The sequence below is a fragment of the Parasteatoda tepidariorum genome, chromosome 1 (assembly GCF_982258835.1).
Source record: "Parasteatoda tepidariorum strain Cologne lab strain chromosome 1, Ptep-v5.0, whole genome shotgun sequence".
In the NCBI taxonomy this organism is placed as follows: domain Eukaryota; kingdom Metazoa; phylum Arthropoda; class Arachnida; order Araneae; family Theridiidae; genus Parasteatoda; species Parasteatoda tepidariorum.
The window spans coordinates 111,994,504-112,020,437 of record NC_141755.1 but is presented as its reverse complement, the minus strand read 5'-3'; the positions used below and the strand labels follow the sequence as shown (position 1 = coordinate 112,020,437).

General features: G+C 30.6%; 1 protein-coding gene across 2 annotated transcripts in view; it reads left to right on the top strand.

Moving 5' to 3' along the window:
- The first annotated feature begins 12,051 nt into the window (after positions 1 to 12,051).
- LOC107439264 (lamin) overlaps positions 12,052 to 25,934 on the top strand; it is a 34,575-nt gene continuing 20,692 nt past the window's right edge. The window contains exons 1-4 of one of the 2 annotated variants that reach the window (XM_043051211.3): positions 12,052 to 12,610; positions 13,086 to 13,218; positions 14,363 to 14,512; positions 17,892 to 18,062. In XM_043051211.3, coding sequence (XP_042907145.3) covers positions 12,252 to 12,610; positions 13,086 to 13,218; positions 14,363 to 14,512; positions 17,892 to 18,062 — 813 coding nt within the window. In that variant the 5' untranslated portion in view covers positions 12,052 to 12,251. The remainder of the gene's footprint in view (positions 12,611 to 13,085; positions 13,219 to 14,362; positions 14,513 to 17,891; positions 18,063 to 25,934) is intronic. The other variant, XM_087150425.1, reaches the window with a different exon arrangement.

Genomic DNA, 25,934 nt, shown 5'->3' with positions numbered 1-25,934 from the left:
AACGTTCTTTTAGCAAAATATAAGCAATGGAAACCTATTTAAAATCTACAAAGACACAAGAGAGTTCTTTAGCAATAATTTTTATCGAAAATGAAACAGCGGAATCAATTGATTTTAAAGAGCTTATAATATTTCGCCACGCCAACTACAATCGCCAAGGCGCCAAATTGATTTTAAACGGAAAAATTAAAAAGAAAAAACAAGTAGATGTTTGCTCGTGGGTGGCTACGAGTTATACCCTTCGAATTAGTCCCTTTCTGTTTCTTTTTTTTTTCTTTTAGTTTCTCGTGGGTCACCGCCCGGAAGTTTCCCCCCCCCCCCGCAAAACTTGGCGATTATTCTGCCTCAGATCACGATACGGAAAATCACCTCACTTACGTCACCATCAATCCACAACACATATAAAATGAATGTGAAGCTTTATTGAAAGATGCGCACGCACATTGACGTCATCGCAGGGGGAAATCAAATATTCCCCGGCAACAGGCAGGCGGTCGTAGGCGATTGCGAAAATGCTTAAGGTTATTTTACGCCAACACTGTGGTCGGTGCCAGCGAAGATCAGTATTCGTATCAACCATCCATCGCTGGGATTCGAATCTGGGTCACCTTATTGAAGCATTCTGTTCCCTGCTCTACGCAAAGTAATTAACACACTTTAAATCTACCCTTTGAAGTAATCAAAATGACTGCCGAATTTTTTTTTTTTTTTAATGGACAGTCCATATTTTTGTTTCATTGAGGCAAAAGTAAGTCTTCGTCTAACCTTCTGCCCTAGAAATCGAAACAGAACGCAAATTTCTTTAAAACTTGTTTATTTAACTTTTAAAAAATAATCGACTGCCATCAATAGCAATTCTCCCTTTATGTTTATAGGCACAAAAAATAATAAAATGATAATAATAATCTATACTAAATGTTGGTAAAAAAGTGGCTGGAAATGCTTCGATAGTGTTCAAAGACTTTGTGTAATGGACGAATTATCTCGTCTCTAGCGGACAGCGAATATTCATGAAAGACGAGTTATCTCGTCCTTCCCGATAAAAGAGTTATATATAGTAGAAGGGTGGCAACATTGCTATAAGATCCATTGCGATCTTAATAATTCAAGAAAAATAGTATGATGGTGTTTTACCATAAACAGTAATAGTAATACACGCAGTGAGGAAAAGAAAGTTAAAAAGGCAGAAACGACTATTTTATTTTACATTAATTACCTAATTACTTCAAAAATCACATAAAACAGTCGTTTAAAAGATATAAGACTTTTTTTCTTTATTATTATTAGATTACAACTCTTTTTATTCATTTCTTTAGGACCACCAGCCTTTCAAAATATAGTAAAAACCTTCTTTTTTTAAAAAATAATCTTTTGAAAATATATTGTTTTTTAATTTATGAGGAAAAACATTGATGATAAATAAAAATGCTGGAAAACAGCATCGACGTTATAAACCAGTGGTTTCCAACTTACATGAGGGCGGGGGCCACAATTAAAAACAAAAATCAAATGGCGGGCCGCAACTTTATCAAAATTTTTTGTAGGGCTCTTTTATGTTTGAAGAAACATTAAATATTACTGTCAGAGTTTTACCAAGTTGTACAAAACAAAAGTATTGAATTACAAATTAAAATAAGAAGTAGATTTTTAAAAATATTTAATTGTTATTAATAATAATTTTAAAGACATAAATAAATAATAAAAATTCGGGCTACAATAACTTTAATGTGCACCTATGTATTAAACAATTAATGTGCAACAGATATCTAATTGTTAAGGTATTAAAACTTACATAGTAGCACACAAAATATTCAATGAGAAAATTGAGGTTTGTCTTCTGCAACCACCAGAGAATAGATATTTACATTTAAAATTTACAAATGTGTGTGTAAATATTTTCGTCCGAAATCAAGGGTTTCAAAAAGTTAAATCGGAGAATTTCTTCGAGAAAATTTCTGATACGCACATGCTAAGTTATATTCACAAAATATGAAAAAAAATGAAATAAAAAAGAGCAACATACACGATTATTTTTGTAATTGAATAAATATTTTCTTGGATGCAAAACCTGAAAAATAAATTTCTTTGCACAGTTGGTATATTAAATTTCACAGAAACGAAAAAATTAGGTTTTTATTAACGAGAAAAGTATTTTATACCCATATCGAATTTTTACGAAAATTGTCCGCAAAAAAAATGACAACTAATATATTTTAGTTCGCGGGCCACAAAAAAAAGCTTCGCGGGCCGGATTGGCACCCCGGGCCGCCAGTCGGAAACCCCTGTTATAAACAAAGGAATGGGATGAACGGCCAAAATGTGTTAAACACTTACAAGGGTTTTCTAATATTTGCTCGTTCTGCAGATATTCTCACATAGTTTATGATGAATAAATGCCAGATATCGTTTATGATAAGATTAAGTTAGGAGCTCAAATAAAATAGCAATGTTTAAACATCACAAAACATTTATTTAAGAATTAGTTTTTCTTGAAATATGATAACAATGAGCATTATTTACATACTGTGATAAAGATATTGTTTTTTCATCTTTATTAATTTCATTTCAAACTCTATTTTAATATCCTTGTACTATTTTGTGCCTAAAGGTTCTTTGTGTTTTTATAAATAATGTGTGATAAACTTCATTGAAACCTCTGTGTAACGACCACCTCTATTGTCGACCACTATTGGGAAGCAAGGGATTTTTTCTGTAGATTTTGTGTTGAAGAAAACCTTTAGGAAAGATCATCAAAACCTCCGCACTAAAATGCGAAAATGTAAAAATAAAAAATATTTACAGAACAAATCTTTAAAATATCTGTGATTTGGGCTCTCATTTCGAGAGCTCTTTTTGAAGATCTCTGAAGCAACAGTCAGAGTGGACTAAAGACGATGATTTAGTTTTAAAGTTAAAAAGTAACTAAGATAAAAAAAACAAACAATTATTTTAGAAAAAAGCTAAGCATCTGAAACAAACAAACTTCTCATTTTTTTTAAAGTAAAAAAAAATTTTAGACATAAAATTAAACGCAAACTTATACAACAACAACAAAAAAAAAACATTATTGTTGAATCATTTAAAATAATTCTCTCAATCAACAAAATTTTTTTACTTATAATTATGTCAGTAGGGGTCATTTTCATGGACGCTAAATTTTATGCATCGCTCTGGTTTACATGAGGCTAGTAGAAGGGGCATTCCCGGACTTAGAAATTGACGTTCAGTAACATTAAAATCGCTTGCAAAAAAATCATGTTCCTTCGATAACACTTTGAAATCAATGGAGTCCATTTTACTGTGGAGCAGAGAGACGTTTCACTACATTTTTTGAACCGTCGTTGAGCAGCCGAACCAATTTTGGGTTGACGACTACCAATGTTCAACTCCGTCGTTTTAAACACAATCCAGAAGACAAGGGAACTCCTGGATCCCCAGAGGTTTTGATTGGTTATGGAAACATGGAGGACTTTGCGACTCGACAGATTTAACGTGCATCAATCACCATTTACTACAAGGGAAGTCTTCGGCCGGCGGGGATCGAACCCACGAACTCTTGGACATGGGCCCTTTCCACCAGGCTTTCCCGGCATACATGTTAGAATGAATAGCTTTTCTGTTCATATCTTCGTAATTTGCTGTTTTTGTTAGAAGTTTCAAATGACTTCAACTCTTCTTTTTTTTTTGTAGCGCTTGGTTCTAATGGATTCCTTGCATTGTTTAAAAGAAATTTTGATTTGGAATTATCACACATCTGACCTCAATTCCTTTTTCGAAGGGAAGAGGCGTAACCTCACAAAATAATGTTCATTATAAAAATGTTCGAAGCATGTCCGTCATATTAAATACGTCTTCTCTATGTTATTACAGATATTAGGTACTAAAAAAGGAATTAAGTATAGCTTCTATTCACGTAATATGACAGATGTTATATTAACATGTGAGGATCGCCAACAGAGAAGGGAAGAATGACAGCAGAACTTCCATTTCATGTTGTGAACTTGATAGATCCAACCGAACCTTCAACTGGTCCATATTATGGTACCAAATGTCTCGTTTGACCCGAAGTCTTCTCAAAAGTGAGACGTTTTAAAGTATATTTTCGAGGACGGGGATTTCCAAATGTGATAGCATAGTGAATTATTTTTACATTATCACTAAAAGAGAAGTTAATGTATTTAAATAAAAAAAAAGGGGAACTGGTCCTGCCAGCAACGATTTGCTGGAACGCTGGAATAAAGTCTTAAAAAGATATGCTGCATCCTATTATTAGAGAAACGATCCTGGAATCAACAGCTTCCAATTTTTACTTGTTGCTTATCGTTATGTCAGAACTGGTGCGTCACTGTTCACGTTACTGTATGGCAAGAGAAGGTAGGTAAGTACTATATGGACGTACAATGGGGACTACACAATGTACACTAGAGCTACACAATGGGGTATTGGCGACTGTCTGGGAAACATCCCTGAGGATGATCCGAAGATATGCCATCGCAATTTTTATCCTCTGCAGAGGGGATGACTCCCCTGCTTCTTATCCCAATGACCTGCGTGCGAAGTCGAGTACTTTACGGTAGAACAGTTAAACGAGGACCCATACCGAGCACCTTCAGTGCCTACGCTAGCTGGTCCCGCAGTGGACTGATCGTTAAGACACGGTTCCCAGAAGATCACCGAAGTCAAGCATCACTGGCTACGGTCAGTGTGCGGGTGGGTGACCACTTGGATCAGTCTGCGTAGGGATCGAGGATGTGCGGTATGCGAATTGACAAAACATACCGTACATTATAAACTAGGCGATTGCAAGTGGATTTGGCAATGGATTAAGCGTAAATGTGGTGGGAGAACGAAATTACATTAACCTAAACAGTGAAATTCGATATTTTTTTTCTCCTCCTCGACTAGCCATGATGAATAAAAATAACTCATTAATTCATTTTAGTAGAGAATTAAAAAAGAAAATAAACATTTTATTCTTAGGATCACGTTACAAATAAACTGTATTTATATTTTATTAAGAGCAATAATTTTTATTTTATAAAATGATCTAGTTTTTTGATATAACAGATTTAATTTTTTTTACAAGAATTGTGTTTGCGAAGAAATAAGAATAATTTATTATTGAACCAATCACAAAAAATAACGTAACATTTTAATACCATGTTTTATTGGAACGCTATTTTAAAGAATTAATTCTATTTAACTTTTATTGTAAGAAAACATAAGCTGTTTTAATTTAGTGATTTTCTCTCTGTTAAATCAATCTTGATAAAAGAATAATGTAAACTTTTTTATGAACATTTTTTTTAGAAATTAACAAACACATATTATTTATTAGAAAAAAAATTTGGAGTATTCAAAAATGTTATCACGCTTTAAAGTAAAAATTTCTTGCAAATGAAAAAAATCGATATTTTTAAAATTTTAAAGTAATCGAAAATTCGCTAGTGAAAAAAGAAATATGTGAAATAATTTCAAGAAAGGAAAAATGTACAAATGAAGGGATTTTTCTTCAATGACTTGTAACGCGTTTGTTTTATTACTAGAAGCATTTATTGTAAAAAAATATTTATTAAATAACTTTTTTTTCAATGGGATGAGATCTTGAACTTCGTGAAAAATTGACTCAATTCCTTAATATATATAAAAGTCCGTAAATACTTCATTTATTATGGAGGTCATAGATACCTTGATACTCTTTCAGTATAAGAATAATAAATGCAATTAATAGAAAATGCACAATTTTAAAAATATATTTTATTTACATATATTGGGTGCAGGTTATTCTGCAACGATCATACGTAGCATAAATTTATAGATTCCTAAATACTGTTATATGAATTAGGTAATTAAAAACATAACTAAAAAAATAACATAATTAAAAAAATTTTCAACCTTTAATTGAAAACTTCCAGTTGTCAAGTATTAATAATAATTATAATTTTTAGCAACTTTTTTAAACAAAAATTTAATTCTCAAACTTAATACTATCCTTCATATGAAAATATCCGAAAATTTGTAAAAGAAAAACTATATTTTAAAATTGAGCCACTGGCGACAACAGAGATCAGATGTATATACTGAGTTTAAATAAATTATATATTATAGAACTCACATTTAGGACTTAGATCAATTTATTATCAGTTCATAAGAGTGTTTTTTAATAAATAAATGTAATGATTGTTTGATTTATAATTGTAAGTCCTGAGTGTTTAATGTTAAGTTATGTTTCCTTTGAAATAATTTTTGAACTATGCAAAGGAGGGCGACATTCATTTCAACTTAAAATGATAAAAACTTTAAATGAAATACTTTAAGAAAAATACCTTCTAAATAAGATTTAAATAAAAGGCAATCACTTCGCCTGAGTGATTTTGTAAAGAATTCTAAACTTTTTAATTTTACAAGTTAGGTGAAAAGTAAATATCTTACAATAGTGGTAGGGAATGAAGGAAATTCTAAATTAAATAAACATTAAAACATTGAGTGCAAAAAATTTTCAATTCACTTAAAAGTTCACTGGAAAGTTCCCAAGATATGGTGAAATGCGCAAAAAGTAAGGTTAACACTAAGGGTCCTAACATTGCATTGCTTTCCTGACCAAACTATTGGGATAATATTTCCAGATTGCGGCAACCCCTATATACTGGGGATCAAAAATCCGAATACGCAGGAAAAAAATTTCTCAAAGTAGGCTCGTTTTAGTGTCTGATTTCCGAACTTAAAATATATTGTCTGCTATAATTAAGCGGCATATTTGAATTCACCCTCTCGATCCATTAAGATTGAGTCCTAGAACGTTAACATCTGATCATTAGATCAAAAGTTAGTTTTAGATTTTTGTTTACTGCTCACTGTACACTAAAACGTGATTTTTTTTCTTTTGAAATTTCGATTTTAATGCCATTACTTCAATCTCCTTCGGGTTGTGCTTACTTTATAAATTTAATCTCAACTATATTTTTCACTTTTAAACTGTAAAGACTTTTTCTCCATTTGTAAATTATGAAAAAAATTATTAATCTGATTGGGTAAACAGTTAATTCATTAAAATTGGACATTTTCAATTAATTCCTTTCAATAGTCATTTATATTATTAATAATAATTATTTACACAAAATTATAACATAATGAAGGAAAGTTTGATTAGAAATTTAAAAGTTTTTGCTGCTATAATTAGGGTATTTCTATCGATAAAATTCAAGTAATTTTTTTTTCCGGAGCAAAATGCATTTTTATTTAAAAAAGAACAATACTGACTTAATATTTATACGATAAAAGACTCGCTAATCGCTAACACCGATGACAGGAGAAATTTATAATTGTTTCTTTTCCACAATAAAGTATAAAACTTAAATTGTTGTTCTTTCATAATAAAGCAATCGTATAATATTCTCGTATCATGTGAAACTTTATAACGAAGTTACTTATCTACCGTTTTGCAATTATAAAATGAAATAATTATTAAATTATACTTGCATTTTAAAATGTAATACTCAATTGTTCAATGAATTTTACGATGATTATTATAAGACTGCGTATAATGAACATTTCAATTAAAATAATTAGTACAAAATAGCTGCTAAAAATTCTCTTAAACATTTATAAATAATATACATTTATAAATTTCAGCTTTTCGCATTATTGCTAAATAATCTCTACGTCGAAAAATATTTAAAAAATTTCATAATAACAGAAAATTAAATAAAATTTTAAAAAAATTGTAAATGGTTATCGAGCAGAACCATTAAGTTTAATTAATGGATATAGAATTGGAAACTAAGTCTCTGTTAAACAATAATTTTTTTTTTAATCTTTTAAGCAAGCAAACTTTATTATAATAATCATTTCATTATTAAGGATTAAAGGTTATTGAGAAATTATTAATTCGAATTAGTGGATGAGTAGGAAAAGAATTTCACTACTCGAAATACATTTAATGAAAGTTATGAAACTATAGAATATGTAATAATGTGTAATTTTTCTATCTTAGTTCTATTACGACCTTTTAAAAAACGCTAATAAACACAATTTAGTCAACAGATACAAACGATTATGTCGGCGCTAAAACAAAAAAATACGCTTTATATTTTATTTGATGCAGAAGAAGCAAATGAAGACCAGCTTAATTGAAATGTCGCACCCATATCAAACTTGTTGAATGTTATGCGATACCGAAAACAAAACGAAATCATAAGCACACAGCTGTTTGGCGATTTGCGAGAACGCTTCTTTAACGCCAATAGAAATTTTCGCCAACCCTTTGCAATCTACGGTATGTTTTGTCAATTCGCGTGCGGTATTGGTCCTCGTTAAACTGTGCTACCGTAAAGTGCTCGACTTCGCGCGCAGGTCGTCGGGCTACCGAAGCGAGGGTGCCATCCCCTCCGCAGAGGATCAAAATTGTGATGGTATGTCTTCGGATCATCCTCCGGGATGTTTCCAAGACCGTCGCCAATAGCCCATTGTGCAGCTCTAGTGTGACGTAAATTAACAACAACAACAACCTACGCTAGCTGATCAAAGTGGTCACCCATCCGCTGCGGTCAGTGTGCAGGTGGGTGACCACTTGGAATAGTCTGCGTTGGGACCGAGGGTGTGCGGTATGGGTACTCGTTAAAAATTGAACAGGGTGAGAAACAATTTATGTATTGAGTATGATTTTTTTTCATTGTGCCCCTCCATTTTGCTCAGTTACTTTATTCAGTCCTTTATTCAATAAATAGATATATTTAATTGGATTAAAAATTAACCAGAAAATACTTATGTGTAAAAACAATTAGCGTATTATTTTTTTAATATTATTTATGCCCTGTGTATTCCCTCATTCCTTTATCGTATTTTTTCCCCCTTCTTTATATCGGTGTTAGTGATTTCCTGATTTAAGTCCCACGATATAGGAATTTAAATAACAAATGTGCCCGAAACTTAGCTTTTACAATTTTTTTCAACTTATTTAACTGACACTATTCATTTTGAAGACACTCGAAGAAAAATAAATTTAAAAAAAAAAAAAAAAAAAAACACATTGCGAGAAACAACATAATTCTGGTAAAATTGAAATCGAGAGGAAAAGAAAGCGAATTCTGCCAAATGATGTTAATAATATTAAACTGAATATTAAAGAATCACCGTAAATTGCGATGAAATGAAAAAAGTAGAATAATCGTTAGGAAACATTCCTTTCCTTCTTTTAACAGCTAAAATTTAAAAAAAAAAAAAAGAAACTGCGATAGGAATTTATAAACGCACAAAATAATTCAAAATGCCAAAAAAAAAAAAAAAAAAAAAAGGCTTTGTTCAAGTAAAATCTAGTAAACGTGAACAAAGAATAACGAACATGAAAATCAGTCAATAAGATCTAATTATTTCCAGCGATGGCCAAGCAACTATTCTAAAAATAACTATTACCAATGAAAGAGAAAATAAAACCAAAAATACAAAAAGCAAAACCGGACTTCAAAACCAAGTTCTAAGCTCTGAGTTGAAGCTCTTCCTCCTCCAACTGATTCCAGGTTATAAGTGTTTGAAAACTGAAATGACGTCATCTTTAAATTCATCCTCATATTCATCATTCTTGTTCTCTTTTATTGAGCGTGGGTGTGTAGCAAGAGATTCGAGGGCGTGGCCCCTCTTCTAACAGATTATGACTCATCCTTTATTTATTTTATGTCTTGATTAGAATGGAATTTAGGAATCGCAAAAGAGAACTGTATCATTCCAATTTTCTTCCAAACACTAAATTGTTTCTTTTGTATAAAAAATAAATATTTAATTTACAACAAATCAAAAAAATTAGTAAAAGAATAATTATTGATTTTAAGTAAAATTTTTATTTTAAAGTTTAACAAAATTGTGTTCCAAACACTAAATGTTTTCCTTTGTATAAAAAATAAATATATAATTTACAACAAATCAAAAAGATTAGTAAAAGAATAATTATTGATTTTAAGTACAATTTTTATTTTAAAGTTTAACAAAATTGTGTTCCAAACACTAAATGTTTTCCTTTGTATAAAAAATAAATATATAATTTACAACAAATCAAAAAGATTAGTAAAAGAATAATTATTGATTTTAAGTACAATTTTTATTTTCAAGTTTAACAAAATTGTGTTTCAAACACTAAATTGTTTCTTATATACAAAAAAATATTTAATTTACAACATATCAAAAAGATTAGTAAAACAATAATTATTGATTTCAATTGAAATTCTTATTTTAAAGTTTAACAAAATTGTGCTCCATACACTAAATTGTCTCTTTTGTATAAAAAAAAAATTTACTTTACAACAAATCAAAGAGATTAATAAAAGAATAATTATTGATTTTAATCAAAATTTCAAAAAATATTTCGATTTAATTTTAATTAATATTTCGGAAAGAGTTGATACAGATATTTCTTTTAGGAAGGTAGGTTCCGCTTTCATAATTACACAAAAGAAAAATTACATTCAGGTTGGTATAAACAGAGATAGAGTGCTACGGATGTACCGCAATCTCTTCAACTGGGAAAATTTTAATTCATCCGTCATTTTAATTTATAAAATTTGTTATTATATAAAATAAAATTAAATTAAAATATGTAATTTCAATTTCTTACCTTTTTCATTGCCTTTGAGAGGCATTAGGTCAACAAAAAAAAAAAAGAAAATTGAATTGAAAAGATGCGAAGACTTTCAAGGAGATATTTATAATTTGTCAGGATAGCATCTTTTCCAAATTTATAATGTTTAACTAATCCAAATATTAAACATTTTATTTATTTATTTATTTTTGCAAAATAAACGGTACCTGTCTGCAAAAACTTCCAGTACTTTGTAGGCAGCAAAACAAAAATAAATACATAAATAAATCCTAATATGAAGTAAAGTTCTTTATTAGTAATATTATAATATGTTATCTTTAGTATCATTATCTTGGCCAAAGATCATTATCTTTATTTCATTATCTTTATTATCTTACTATCTTTATTATCTAGATCATTATCTTTATTCTTCTTCTTTATTATCTTTATAAAAGAAAGAGATACAGAATACATCATTGGTAAAGTTAAGCCACCAATCGTTCGATTTTGCGGATTCTGGAGCAAAGCATTTTTAAGAGCCCTTTTAAGATTCTGAGGTTCCCCGAATTTTTAAAAAAAAGGAAAAAAAAGACAGAGATAGAAATTAATTTTCCACCACTCGAAACTGTTCAGAAAAAAAATTTTTCATTTCGACAATTCTCAAAAACATTTTCTAAAATTACCACGACACTTTCTTTAAGAGCTATGTTTAATGTAGTTTTGAGTTCCGTATAGCTTCTTGAAATAAACTTCTTTAATCTATTTGGTGAAAGCACGAGAAGTATTCCCATAAGGTAGACTTCAGCTCTGCGCCATCTGTAGCCCATTTTAAACACAACAAATATATTTTAAATAAGTTCAACAAGCTTTAGCTTAGCTTTTGATTATCTTTCTACTTATTTTATTTCTATCTGATATTCGACGAGATTACGAAATCATTTGATTGGGATAGTAAAATATTACGCCCTCAGCATCTTAACTGCGAATCAATAAATTTTGTAACGTTTTTTTTTAAACAAATGGTCTATTATTTATTGATTAAAATAATAAAAGTAAGGCATTCAGCCCTTTACTTGTCAAGTGTTTCATAGAGGATGTGGCACTTGCTGATTGTGACAATGTGGTCAGCACATTGCGCACAGGAAGCCTTTACTTTAATTTCAATATAAAATGATACTCATCGATTCGAAGCTGGATTGTCTTCAAGCCGCCGCTGGGGATAGATCCCGAGCTCTTCAAAATAGTTCAAACTTATCCCATTGTGCAATCGCAGTTCATTGATTAGAATAATTAAGTATAAAGTCGTTAAATCAGTAACATGTTGGTGGAAAATTAGCACATAGGGAAAATACTAGCGACTAATATTTTTTTATTAAAACTAAAGAAAGATATACATATTATTGATTTTTCATTTCAAATTCGAAATTTCATTCGGAAAAATAGGAATTTTCGCCCTCCTAAAAATATAAGTTCCCGGAGCCCCTGACTTTACGTTTTGTAGTTACGTTGCTGGCGTGATCTTGGCGTGAGAATAGCTTTGGCGCTCCCTACTCTTGAGTTACCGCCGCAAATTCGTAGGTGAACGTAACACCAGCGGCCGGTGAGATAGTTGTTCCATTATTTCGAAATATCGAATCGAAGTGAAATTCACTTTGTTGTTGACTTGCTTCGCCGACCGGTAGAAATGAGTCGTCGCTCTACCGGCATCTCTTCGCCTCGGGCCGGCAGCGCTGGCGAACGGTCTCGTCTCAGTCCCACGCGTATAACAAGAGTTCAAGAGAAAGAAGAATTGCAAAGTTTGAATGACCGTTTGGCCACTTATATAGATACCGTCCGAAATCTTGAAAGCGAAAACAATAGATTAAGCACACTTATTCAAACAACCCAAGAAACGACTCAAAAGGCCGTCGTTGAAGTAAAAACTGTTTATGACAAAGAATTAGCTGATGTTCGTCAACTGTTGGATTATACAGCAAAGGAGAAAGCTAAATTACAGATTTCAAATGAGAAGCTCAAGTCAGAAGTGGATGAACTGAAAACGAAGTAAAGTATTTATTTACTTTTTGGAATATTAAATTGTGTATGTTTTCTTTGTTTTACGCACAATTTTAATTTAGATTGTGTTTTAACCTTTTATTTTTCCATGGAAATATTGGTTTTCGAAATGCTTACATTGAAGTGCATCTGTACTAATAAACATATATTGGGTCCACAACTACTAAAAAGTTAATAAAATTAATGATTTTAAATATACGAATATTGCTTAGTCTTTTTATTTCATATTTTAAATATTTTGTCTTTAATCTAAGAAAGAGGGCACATAAGTCTATGTATAAAAAAATTTGTATAAAACAATTTTTAAAAAATTATAGTATAAACTTTTTTTTTTGTTGAGTTGCAAAGGAAATTTAGTTTCCTATGTAGTAAAATAACTATAATTCAAAAATTAAATTTAAGGCCAGTAGTCCTTATATTTTTGTATATGTTTTCAGTTATTTAGTTTCTGATTTTTATTTAGATTATTTAAGAAAGAGAAAGAGCTGACAAATGCAGAGAAACAAATCAAATCATGTGATATTTTGGTTCAAGATTTGCAAAGAAGAGTGTCAACTTTAACATCGGAAAACAGAAGATGTACAAATCAATGTAGAGTTAGTACAATTATTACTTATTAAGTAGAAAGCATTTCTAAACTTTAAAGACATGATATGAAAGAAGTTACATTCAATAGAGCTCTAAATAAATTAGCCTTCTTTCGGTGGAATCCCAACTTTTTGAATAACAAGGTGCGTAGTGTTTTTGAAAAGTGCTTAAAGGTGCCCATTTTCATTTTTTAAAAGCTCTTAAAGGTGATTTTTTCGTTAGATGTTTTTAAAATGTTATTATTTTTCACTTTTGCAATATAAGATTTTTTTCTTTACCATGTTGATTTTTGCCGCAAACAGCATGGTGTTTACCTGTATTGTTCCATTCAACATTCTCACACTTCATTGAACTATAACCCATTACAACTTACTATAGCGTATGAAACCGTTATTTCATTATATGTGTTTGATGAAATCATTTTATATATTGCTGGTTTGCAAGTTCATACACTGAGCTAAATTTGATGATTCTTGCACTCTTATATGCAAGACTGCTGCATTTTGTAAGAGATTCACAATTTCAGGCTTCATTCTCTGTGCGTTATCATTATCTGTGACTTTAAATTATGTGATTGTAATTTTAAATAGTGTTTGCATTTGTAGGAAAAGGCATAGAAATTCTTTTCCTGGGAATTAATAAAATGCAAACTTTTTTTGAAGAGGCATATATTTTTCTTAGTATAGTAGTAAAAAATTATTCGCGAACAATATTTGTGTATAAAGGTATGACCTTGAAGTTTCAGATACTGAACTTCAACGAAAAGGAAACAAATTATGAGTGAATTACTTGGGATTAAGTTGTGGGAAAGTTCTCCAACAAATTGTTCGCACTTCAATATTTTGAAAATAGTTTTTCAACATTTGAAACTTAATGTCTTACTCTAGGTCATTTCACTTTTCTCTAGACTTCGAATTTTAATACTGTATATATATATATATATAACAAAATAGAAACAAATTATTGCATGACTACTTTGTGAAGTTATCGTTCCATAATTTGTTTAAATTTTGATATTTTGAAAACATTATTTCAACATTTGATGGTTTACCTGAACTCTTTCTTTAATTTTTGAAATATCAACAGAGATTAAATTGTCACAAAATGTTTCTCCTGCAATTACTATGTTAAATGTGTGTTCGTTTCTTAAAGGATTTAGAGAGTACAATCAAGACATTGTCTCAACAAGTTTCTTCCTTAAAGAAAGATTTGGATGATGAAACTTTAACTCGTGTGGATTTCCAAAACAGATATCAGAGTTCTAAAGAAGAGTTGGCATTTAAAGAATCCGTCCATCAAAAGGTATTGATTGGTCTGCTAATGGGCAAATGTTAGTATTTTTCTCAATACAAAAATGTTAGTTTATTATTAACTTTATTCCATTCAAAATAGAAATTTCTTTAAACATGTATGAATAAAATGACCTTTTTTTAAAAGAAGAATGAAATATGTAGTTTTGCTAGCTAGTATAATTACAATCTCTGGCAACAGTTCTTTAGCAACAAATTTTGATGGGCTGAAATTGTTTCCCCCCCCCCCCCCCCTAATTCTAGAGTATGGGGAATTTAGTACCAGGTGTCCTTTTGCATTTATATTATTCTAGATGGCAGATCTAAAACATAGGGTGCACATACTTAGTTACAGGCAGATTTAATAATCTGTTACAGCTGTAAGTTCTGAAGTTATTGCATAATTTTTGAGAAGAGGGCACTGTTCACATCTTCTGGCTGAAATCCAAATGTGTCTTTCCTATGATGCTGTTAACAGATAGTCACTCTTAAAAAGTAGGGATCTAACGAATATTCGGTATTCTGTACTTTTTCTGAATGTTTAAGTTTATATATAAATCAGGGGTCTGTTTAGGTTTTTTTAAGAAGTATCTATTTTGTGAAAATTATATTAAAAAATCAACACGAAAGTACAGTAAAATAAGAAAATATTTTCAAAAATTGTCCAGGGTGCGTAGCGTTTGTAAAAAGTACTTAAAGGTGCTTTTTTGGGGATTTTGTTTTTAAAAGCTTTTAAAGGTGCTTTTTTTTTGCTGGCGTTTTTAATAAGTGCTTTTCTTCCGAATAATATTTTTTCTTTCCTTCAGTGATATCTGGTGGATCGCACGCATTTCACGAAAAATGGGGAGTTTGCTACGTAATCATTGACGCGGACTTCATGTCGTACCCATGTTATGACTTGCGCATGCGCACACTTGAAACCGAAACCCGAGTGCTCCAATTCGGATAGAGAATATCAGATCCTTATGAAATGTTTTTCTTTTTAATTTAATTTATTTTTGTTCTTGTTTATTTTATTTTACTTCTAACACTTTTTTTGACGTAGGGGGTAAGGGTACTTTTATTCTGAGTTCAGGGTCAAGTTGAATTCACTCGGTGATACGGGAAGGTACTGATTGTTTTGATTTACGCCCGTTTCTTTTTTTTTTTTTTTAACACTAAAACTGTTTATAAAAAGTTTTTGTTTTTCAATAATATCATTGATTGAATATGAATTTTTTGAGTGCTTGAAAATTTTTGTAAAGTGCTTGAAAAGTTTTTAAAAAGTGCTTATTTTTGATTCAAAGATTTGGCTACGCACCCTGTTGTCACTACGCATGAAAATTATTCATGACTGGTAAATTTCTCTCTATATTTTTTCCATATGTTCAAAAATAATTCTGTTATTGTAAAATTTTGTACTTAAAATTTAAATATTCATAAAATTGATTGTCCATAATTAAATTTCAACTTGAATTTAATAAAAGCATACATTTAACAACACTAAAAGTTGCCTCCATACTGAGAACATTTTCGACTGGGTCATACAGAAAAAAAAGTTCTATTGGAATAAATTTAGAAAAACGTGTAAAATAATATATTGTGAACTTCGACTTTCTGTAAACTTTACCGAGGGACAGCTTCATCATTTCATTTGTGGGGATATGACAACAAAAATTTAAATTTATATGGCAGGGGATCTTAGAACTTGCTCTTTTAAAAGTATTTTGCTAAACTACCCTTTTTCCGTAAGTTGAATTGGTGAAGGTACTGCTAAACGGTCATAATTTTCTCCTGGACAGACCCCTGTATATATATATATATATAATATATGGTCAGAACACATGCTTACAAAATAGTTTTTTAAAATTATGTTCAGGATTACCATAAGTTGTGTTTTCTTAACTTAATTGAACTATAGAGAGGTTTCTTAATTGTTTACACTTCAAGCAATTTGCATATTGTTGTGACATACAGACCTCACTCAGTCTCAATCATTTCGTGTGATGATTAGAGAAGATACTATTTATGTACTGGTGGTTTGAGGTATAAAGAGCTCAGTATTAAACTGTATATGTCAAAGTGTATATTAAATCTTTAAGTATGTCGATTGTCCTTAAAATCCTTTTAAACATGCAAATTTAAAAGGAAACTCCTGTGAGTGTCTTTAAAAAGAAGTTTGATTTATGACTACCATTATATTACAAATTAAAGCATGTGTAATTATTTTTACAATATTTTTCATCCTTAAAACTATATTCAAACCAATTTGAAGGAAAAAAGAAAATAGAAATACTGTGAAGCTTACTGAATAACGTGAGACTCCTCTCTTAAGATGTCAACTAATTGTGCACTTGTTCAGATCCTCGTTTTTCATTATTAACTCTACCAATTATTTTGAATGATCTCGGGCAAATGAAAAAAGTTAAATATTAGTCTTTGTATGATAGTTCTTAGAACAAGGGACAACACAAAATGATACTTTTCAAACGTCAGTGAAGGGTAATGTAATTTTTTAGAACTTTTATTGCTATGTAAATTTAGCAACCATCGTTTGGACAGTCGCATAAAACACGTGTGCAGTCCAACACCAAAACTCTTACATAAAACTTGACAAACTTCCAATGACAGCAAAAACATGTTTTTTGTTTCCGACCGATTAAAAACGTGATAAAACAAAATGTACTGAATTCTGCTACGTCCGAGTTTTCTCGAGATGATAAATATTTGCAATATATATGTACTCGAGATAATCAGGAAAACGGTTAATTATGTAAAAAGTTATTGAAGAATTTTCATATTTCAGTAAAAATTTATTATACAGCCAGAAAATTAAACCACAATAACTTTACATTTTGTAAAGCAAACAGAAATAGATAAATTCGCTGGTTTTTGATTCCAATGCTCTTGATCATTTAAATTATGTGCATATTTTTGTGCTTAAAGGTGTAGTTGCAGTTGTTTTATAGTTATTGAACTACTTGCATTTGAAAACTATTTAGGAACATTAATATTAATGTGTTCCAGATATAAATTGCCATGTTTATTAGGTTTCGCTTGTTCAATTAAATATATATATTTTTATTATAGCAGTTTTTAAAGTGTGAGGTTTGTAAAATTTTACATCTCTTAAACAAACTTAAAGATTAAAAAAAAAAAATGACAAATGAGCACATTATGCTGGTCGGTAAAAAAATGCTCGAGCAATTTTTTAAAAAATTGATTAATGCAGAATGCATTGATGATTCTAAATGTTCAACTCGTCCACTTTACCTAGAATCTCGAAGAAAAAATTAATATCATACTTGTTTCTTTCTTTCTAAACTAACAACAAATTAGTTAAGGTGGTAATAGTGCTTTTTAATTTTAATATTTGATGGTTTTAAAAAGAAATTTTCTTTTCTTCATTTTAGGAGATTAGTGAAACTAAGCACTTGAAAGAGACTGCAATTTTGGAGTTAAATTCTAAGTTAACTGAAAGTTATGAACAGAAGCTTGCAGATTCTTTAAAAGAATTACGGGAACAATATGAAACTCAGCTGCATATTAACAGAGATGAGATTGAAGCTTTGTATGAATCAAAGGTAACATCTTTACTCTGTTTTTAATTGAAGTGATAAGAAACATTTTCTATGTCTTCTTTATTACATATTTCCAAAGAATGATTTCTATTATCTTTATTAGTTTATACAGGGCCTCCACTTATACCAAGCACAGGCAAAAATGCTAGTCAGAAATGTGAATTTAAAGGCGATTAAACCACTCTCAACTAAAGAAAACTTATATAATTCTAATAATTTACCTGTTTAAGTAAATAAATTTTTCTTCAGAGGAAATAAATAACTTTTGACAATTTTAAACACAACCGAATTGTGCTTTAACTGTACAGAATTTTAAAGAAAAACATAACATGATTTTTTAATAAAATTGATAAACACCTAGATATGTATGAATTATGGGTATTTACCCCAAGTTATTAAAACCTGGGTATTTTGCATTTATAGAGTAGACTTGTAGTACAAAATAAAATTTTTGCTATTTTAGAAAAGCAAATCATTTATATAAAAAAAATAAGTATGGTAAATTTAATATAAAGTTAATAGCAGAGTTCTCCCTAGAAATAAAAAAGGGCAGGGTGCTCTTAGACTGGAAAGGGCATTTCAGTCTTAAATGGGGCACTTTCAGTTCCAAAGGGGCACCTTCGGTTTCGAAATGCGCCTACTCAGCTATTTTATGAATTTCATTTTCAATAGTCTGAAATATTTAAAATTTTAATCCCAATATGACACAAAAGAGCTGGCATTTGCATATCTATGAAATTAATTAATTTCTTCATTAATTTAATCTGTTGTTAATTTCTTTGATTAAACTAATTTATTTGAAAAAATGCAGTACTTAAAAATTTTAATTTTAGTATATTTTGTGACTAATATGAGCTTAGCTCATATTTAAAAAGAAAGAAAAAAAATGTTAATCAAGACTTTCGCTAATCATGGATAATTTTCTGTCTATAGCAAGTTTCATTTTTTCACAAGCTTATTAAGATAAATAATGGGAGGCATTTCTGGATTAAATCAATAGAAAAAAATTAGGAATAGCATTATAAACAAAATATAGATATGCATGTGTGATTCAAGGTTTGGGTGTTAAAAGTATTCTTTCAAAAAACAGACTGACACAGTGCTTTCAAAGAAAAATATCAATTTTATTGAGAAAAAGTAGATGTGATTCTTTTTTTGTGGAATAAATAAAAATATAAGAGCAGACCTTTCTTTTTTTATATCATAAAATGGAGTTAAACTATTCACTATTGTTCACATATAATAAGTGAAATTAACTTGTGAGGAAAATTAATTTTATATTTACAAATGATTCTTTATAAATGTTTTTGTAAGGAATTGGAAAAACCTTTTAAATTAAGCGATTGTTTTATTATTAAATTGATAAAAAAATTTACAACAAGTTAAGAATGACATCTAATGACTAGATAGTTAAGACTTAACATAATAGGCTATTTCAGGTAATGTATTTAGTAAAGAATGATTTTTAGGAAATTAAATTTACTTCTTGAGCTTATAAATGATACTTTCGAACTCATTCAGTAACATTACATAGAATGATATGAGATATGTTTAAGCAAATTTATATATATATTTTAAAAAATGATATGATGAGATAACTTGAGAAACTACTAGACAAAAGCTAAATAAGATAATAAAAAAAAATCTCTTTACTGTACATAAAAATACACACACACAAAAAAAAATAATGAACTCAAAATGCATAGAATCATAGCGAGTTAGAAAAAAACTAACATTTAAAATTCAAAGGAAGAAAAAATTCTATTAATAAATAATATCATCAATACACTTGAGAGAACCATGATTAAAATATTCTTTTTTACAATATTATATATATCAGGAATTTATTTGATGAAAAATTTAGTAAAAATTTTGAATGTTATTTAAAAATATTTGAATTTAAAGAAAACTTGTGTATGAAATTTAGCTAGCTCTGTCTTTGCATTTACTAAAATATCTCCAGATTCTGATAGTAGTCTTAAAAATGTATGTGCGAATTATTAGTATTATTTTTGTTACTTTATGCAATTTTTACAACAATTTTAAATAAATAACAATGAATAGAATAAAATAAAACCTAAAAAAATGATAAGAAGAATTTTCTTCCCTGTTAGAATAATTGTTATAAATTAAGTCACATTATTTATTGAAAATGCGCCTTCTTTTCCCCCGCAACCACTTTTTTACAGACTTTGTGAAATCAACTTCTTCATTCATCTTTAACATCAGTATTTTGCTTGTTGTCTCAACATGCAAGCGATTTCGTTTATCTGTAATAATAAGATTAATTGCAGAAAAAATTCTTTCTACCTCAGCATTTGAAACTGCAATAGAGCATGCTACATTTAACAAGTGTTTGATTAGAGGAAATCTGTCCCCAATCATGCTTTCAGACTTCCAGAGAGTGGCACATAAATTTTTTATACTCAAGTCCATACATTCAAAGTCTGGCGATAAAAAAAAAGTCTTAAAGTCATCCCACTCTTCTAACAGATCACTATCGTCAATGCTGAAATGCTCTGACATCTCCAGAACTTCACTATTTCCATAAGCTGATGGAAATGATGTTGCTCTTATCTTATCCAAGTTTAACACTCCCAAACTAGAGACAATTGTTTGGCTTTCTAGCCTTGCCTCCATATTTTCTACCAGATAAGTTATAAACCTACGGGCATCAGCAGAAAATGCGCCACTGCTAGATTCAATTGGTGCATTTATGCCCAACTTGCGAGCACTCTCTTCAATGCCTCTGCAAAATGCACCCCCAGGCTTCTTTTTCAACTTTTTGAGGCTTCGTATAGCCCCTTCAATATTTATCTGAATCGAACCTAGATCAATTTCCTTTCTTTGGAAAAAAAGATCAAGTTTATCAAGTATATCCAGTACGTCGCACATAAAATGAACAATATGAAATAAATCAAAATCCTTATACAGCTTTAGAAGTCCTGAAGCACTTGGCCCTGCCAGACTGGAACTTTCTTCACCGCATGCTACAGTATTTTCCAAATTCGTCAGGATGGCTTTGTAATTTTTACGAATAGAATTAATGGCATTGCCATGCGAAAGCCATCGAGTAAAACCGGCTCTCTTTATTGTTGTACCTTTGGCAACACCAAATACATCTTGCACAGTCACCAACAAACTTGTCCGCGTGCAACTGGACTTAAAGTACTTATAGGTACTATTTAATACTTCATCAAACTTAACAAATCGCGTCAAAGAATTGAAGCTATCTTTCGTGGCTAAGGCCAACCTGTGATTGAGGCAGTTCATTGAGATAATTTTTTTATTCTTTTCTTTGATTTTTGTAGCGACTCCTTCATGTCTGCCAACCATTGCACTGCCGCCATCGCTTGTGAAACTGGACATCTTTTTAAAGCTGCCACAGTCTTCTATTATTGGTAGCAGTTCTGTGAAAATAGTTTCAGCTTTACCGTCCTTAATTTGCTTGTCCGCAACAAATGCCATTTTTGCACAGCCATCTTTCAGGTACCTCACGGCAACTGCCATGTGTTTTCTGTTGCTGACATCGGAAGATTCATCAACCAGTAGAGAAAATGATGGGCTTTCGCCGATTTCTTCTATGATATCTTCCCTCTTAACAGAAGACATTGTATCCAAAAACTCATACATAGCTCTTTGACTCCTATAATGAGCATTTTTACTTTTCTGAAGAGGCAAAAGTACTGGACTCTTCAGGACATCCATGCAAAACTTAAGGAAAGGCTCATACAAAGTAGTGTGAGGTAAATTGTGCTGTATTAAAAAATTCAAACACTGCATAGCAGCTTTAACAGCAGCAAATTCCTCAGACTCACAATTTATTGTGTCGCTATCTTCATTCTCTTCCGCTAGTTCGGCAGATATTGATGATGTGTGGAGCTGGGATTTCTCATGCTCTTTAATTTTGTCGAGTCGAATTGTTGTAATGCCTTTGCTAACCCAAGCATTATGGTGGCCACAGTTATGCTTTATACAAAGGCTACAATGCAACACCTCCTTACCTTCAACTTCATTGTGCCGCAACCACTTAAAAATTTCCAGCCACTTCACATCAAAGATGGTTTTATGCTTACTGTTGCTATTACTTCCCTTGTTTTCCTGCTCTGGCGCCTTTTGTATTTCAACTGGATTTTGTACAGCTCTTATGTCACCTGGTACACTTTGTATGTCACCTGGCGCATCTCTAAATTGATCTGGCACATCTCGTATATCCGTCACATCTTGTATTTCATCTGGCACATTTCTTATTTCAGCTGGCTCATCTCTAAGTTCATCTGGCACATCTCGTATAGCCGTCACATCTTGTATTTCATCTGGCACATTTCTTATTTCAGCTGGCTCATCTCTAATTTCATCTGGCACATCTCGTATATCCGTCACATCTTGTAGCTTTTGCTGAATTTCTGCACTTTGTGCAGAAGTCTGTAATAATAACAACGGAAAACAATGTGGTTTAGTAATTAAATATGAAAAAAAAGAGGAAAATCAATGCAATTTTCACGCAGACAATAAATAACCAGGGGTGATTGTGCTCCGGAAAAAATCCGGATTTTTCCCAAATTGCACTCCGGAAATCTTAGGTCCCGAAGTTTCAAGAAATCATCGTTCACATTTATGTATAAAAATTCTTGCATATTTTATTTAAAAATATTAGAACTAGGCCATAGCACAGAATAGATCAAGATGGCAAAAACTTTTTGGTACGGCCATGACCTGTCAAAGGCTGTAGTGCCCAAGTAGAAGAACTAGAATTTATACTTGGTATCTTTCATTTGTAAATATTTTTTCTGGTAGAACAATAAATGTGATTAGAAATAAAAATAAACTTATACATAATTATTCATTTAAGTTATGCTGTATATAATTTATTTAGAATTCAATGTTTTGAAAATATCAATGATTTAAATTTATAAAGGCGGTATGCGTCTTTAATGTTTAATGATTTTACTCAAGAAATTTTCCGGATTTTTGAGTTGGACTCACAATCACCCCTGAATACCTGAATTATATTCATAACTTTTAAAATAATTTAAATTCACTAAATTTTTTGATTTTTAACACAAAAGTAAAATTAAATTATTATTATTTTTTGTCAAGACAAATATTAATAATGCTACAATTTAAAAACGAAATTTAAAAAAAATTTACACGAATTGGAAAAATCGTAGAATATTTTCACCCCTGTATTTAGCGGCAAAATTATTTTCGAAAAACTCATTTTAAAAGTTAAATCTAACACCTTTCTTTCTATTTTACGAGGGCACTTTTAATTTATCGAACCTTATGACAAAACGCAATGCAAAATTATATTCATTTTAGAATTTAGCTTTTAATTAAGTAGCAAATTCTTGAATAAAATCTGTATACTTTTCGGCAGATTAATTTTTTAATAACATCAAATCAGCTTGTGATTTTGTTATAAATCTCGTAGTCGCCCTCGCCCACATGTTAATCCCATTCACTTTCTGCAGCCTCGTTTTTGTTATTAATTTCAGCTCTGGAAATAAAGATAATTAAAAAAAGAAAAGAAAACCCACATACGCTAACTATCATTCTGACATTTTTTAACCAATTTGGAGTGCCCCCCAGCAATTTCTAAAAATTGGAACAAGCTATCAGTATTAAAAACGAGCACCCGTTTGCGTCGCCTTTAAATTTGAGATACAACAATAACAAAATAACGTAGTGACATTTCAGATAAAAGTTTGAAATTCAGATAAAATTAAATAAAACAATAGCAGGATTTAACGCGCATCTGCTACGACATCGCAGTGTAAAATATTGCATGTTTCATTTTTAATCAAATTATGGATAACTTATAAATAACTTTTAATCAACGAAACAACAATAACACGACATTTTAGATGAAAGTAAGAAAAAGAAATTACTAAACAATGGCGGTACTTGACGTGCACGTGTTACAACATCGCAGTGTAAAACGCGTATTATTCTGAATTTAAAATTAAAAAAACAACAATAACAAAACGACGTAGCGAGCGACATATGAGAAAAAAGAAAAAATTAAACAATAGCTGTACTTGACGCGTATCGCAGTGAAAAATCTCCCCCCCCCCCCCGCCAGCACGTTTTATTCTGAATCTAATTATAGATAAATTTAAAAATAATTAACAAAACAATATACCTTCGATAAAATTTACATAAAACCACAATAGTAAAATAGCGGAACCTTTATGTTCACGTTTTACGACAGCAAGTCATAAAACATTCTTCACGTGCGCGTATTATTTTGGACTTTATTTAATAAGTCCTAATTAAAGAAAAAACAATAACAAAAGAACGTAGCGACATTTTAGATAAAAGTAAAAAAAAAAAAAAAAATTAAACAATAGCGATACTTGACGCGCACGTGTTACAACATCGCATTGTAAAATAACCCCCCCCCCCAGCTTGCACGTTTTATTCTGAATCTAATTATAGATAAATTTAAAAATAATTAACAAAACAATATACCTTCGATAAAATTTACATAAAACCACAATAGTAAAATAGCGGAACCTTTATGTTCACGTTTTACGACAGCAAGTCATAAAACATTCTTCACGTGCGCGTATTATTTTGGACTTTATTTAATAAGTCCTAATTAAAGAAAAAACAATAACAAAAGAACGTAGCGACATTTTAGATAAAAGTAAAAAAAAAAAAAAAAATTAAACAATAGCGATACTTGACGCGCACGTGTTACAACATCGCATTGTAAAATAACCCCCCCCCCAGCTTGCACGTTTTATTCTGAATCTAATTATAGATAAATTTAAAAATAATTAACAAAACAATATACCTTCGATAAAATTTACATAAAACCACAATAGTAAAATAGCGGAACCTTTATGTTCACGTTTTACGACAGCAAGTCATAAAACATTCTTCACGTGCGCGTATTATTTTGGACTTTATTTAATAAGTCCTAATTAAAGAAAAAACAATAACAAAAGAACGTAAATAATTAGGATAGAAGAAAAATAATTAAACAAAACTCGGTACTTGACGCACACGTGTTACGACATATTGCGCGTTTTATTCTGAATCTAATTATAGATAACTTTAAAAATGATTAATGAATAAAAAAATATTTAAAAATAACAAAACATTATAGCTGAACCTTCGATAAAAGTTGTATAAAATCAGCATAGTTAACTAGCGGGATATTTATGGGCACGTTCAGCAAGTTATAAAACTATCGCCGCGTGTGTGTAATATTTTAGATTTAAGTAAATAACATAATATGTAATAATAAAAAAAAAACAGTGGCACCTCTAATAAAAATTTTACAAAAAATAGCACAGTAAAACAATAGCGGGGCTTAAATCGCGTGTGATCGCAACTGACTAGGCCGTTCCTGGACCTATATATCTTCCTATTAAGGAATTACTGCGTTTATCGAACGGAACAAAAATCTTTACAAATGGAAACAATTAATAATAATTAGAAACTTACCTTTGAACTGGTAAAGTAGAAATCTTTTAATTTCTTACAATTTTGGCTAATTTTCCCTAAATCTTTATCACGCTGTCGTTTTCTTCTTTCGCTGGACGGCATATTTTTCTTCCTCACTAAGACAAAATAGTGGCTAACTCAAGAAAGATAAGAAGATAGAGTAATTTATAATAAGCTTTTGCAAACTGGCTAAGTAAAGAGTTCAAAACACGTTTATCATGTTAATCTCCGCCCCCTTCACGGAGATTATCTTATCGGCCGTTATCTGTCACAGAAAGCCAGCAATACCCCTTTTCCAAGAAAGAAAAATGACTTCTTTTTTGGAGGGGTGGGGAATAAGGGAAGAAAGCGAGAATGGCGGCAATTTTTCTAAAAGGGCGGATTGCTTATGATAAAAAGGGCAATGAGGGGCACATC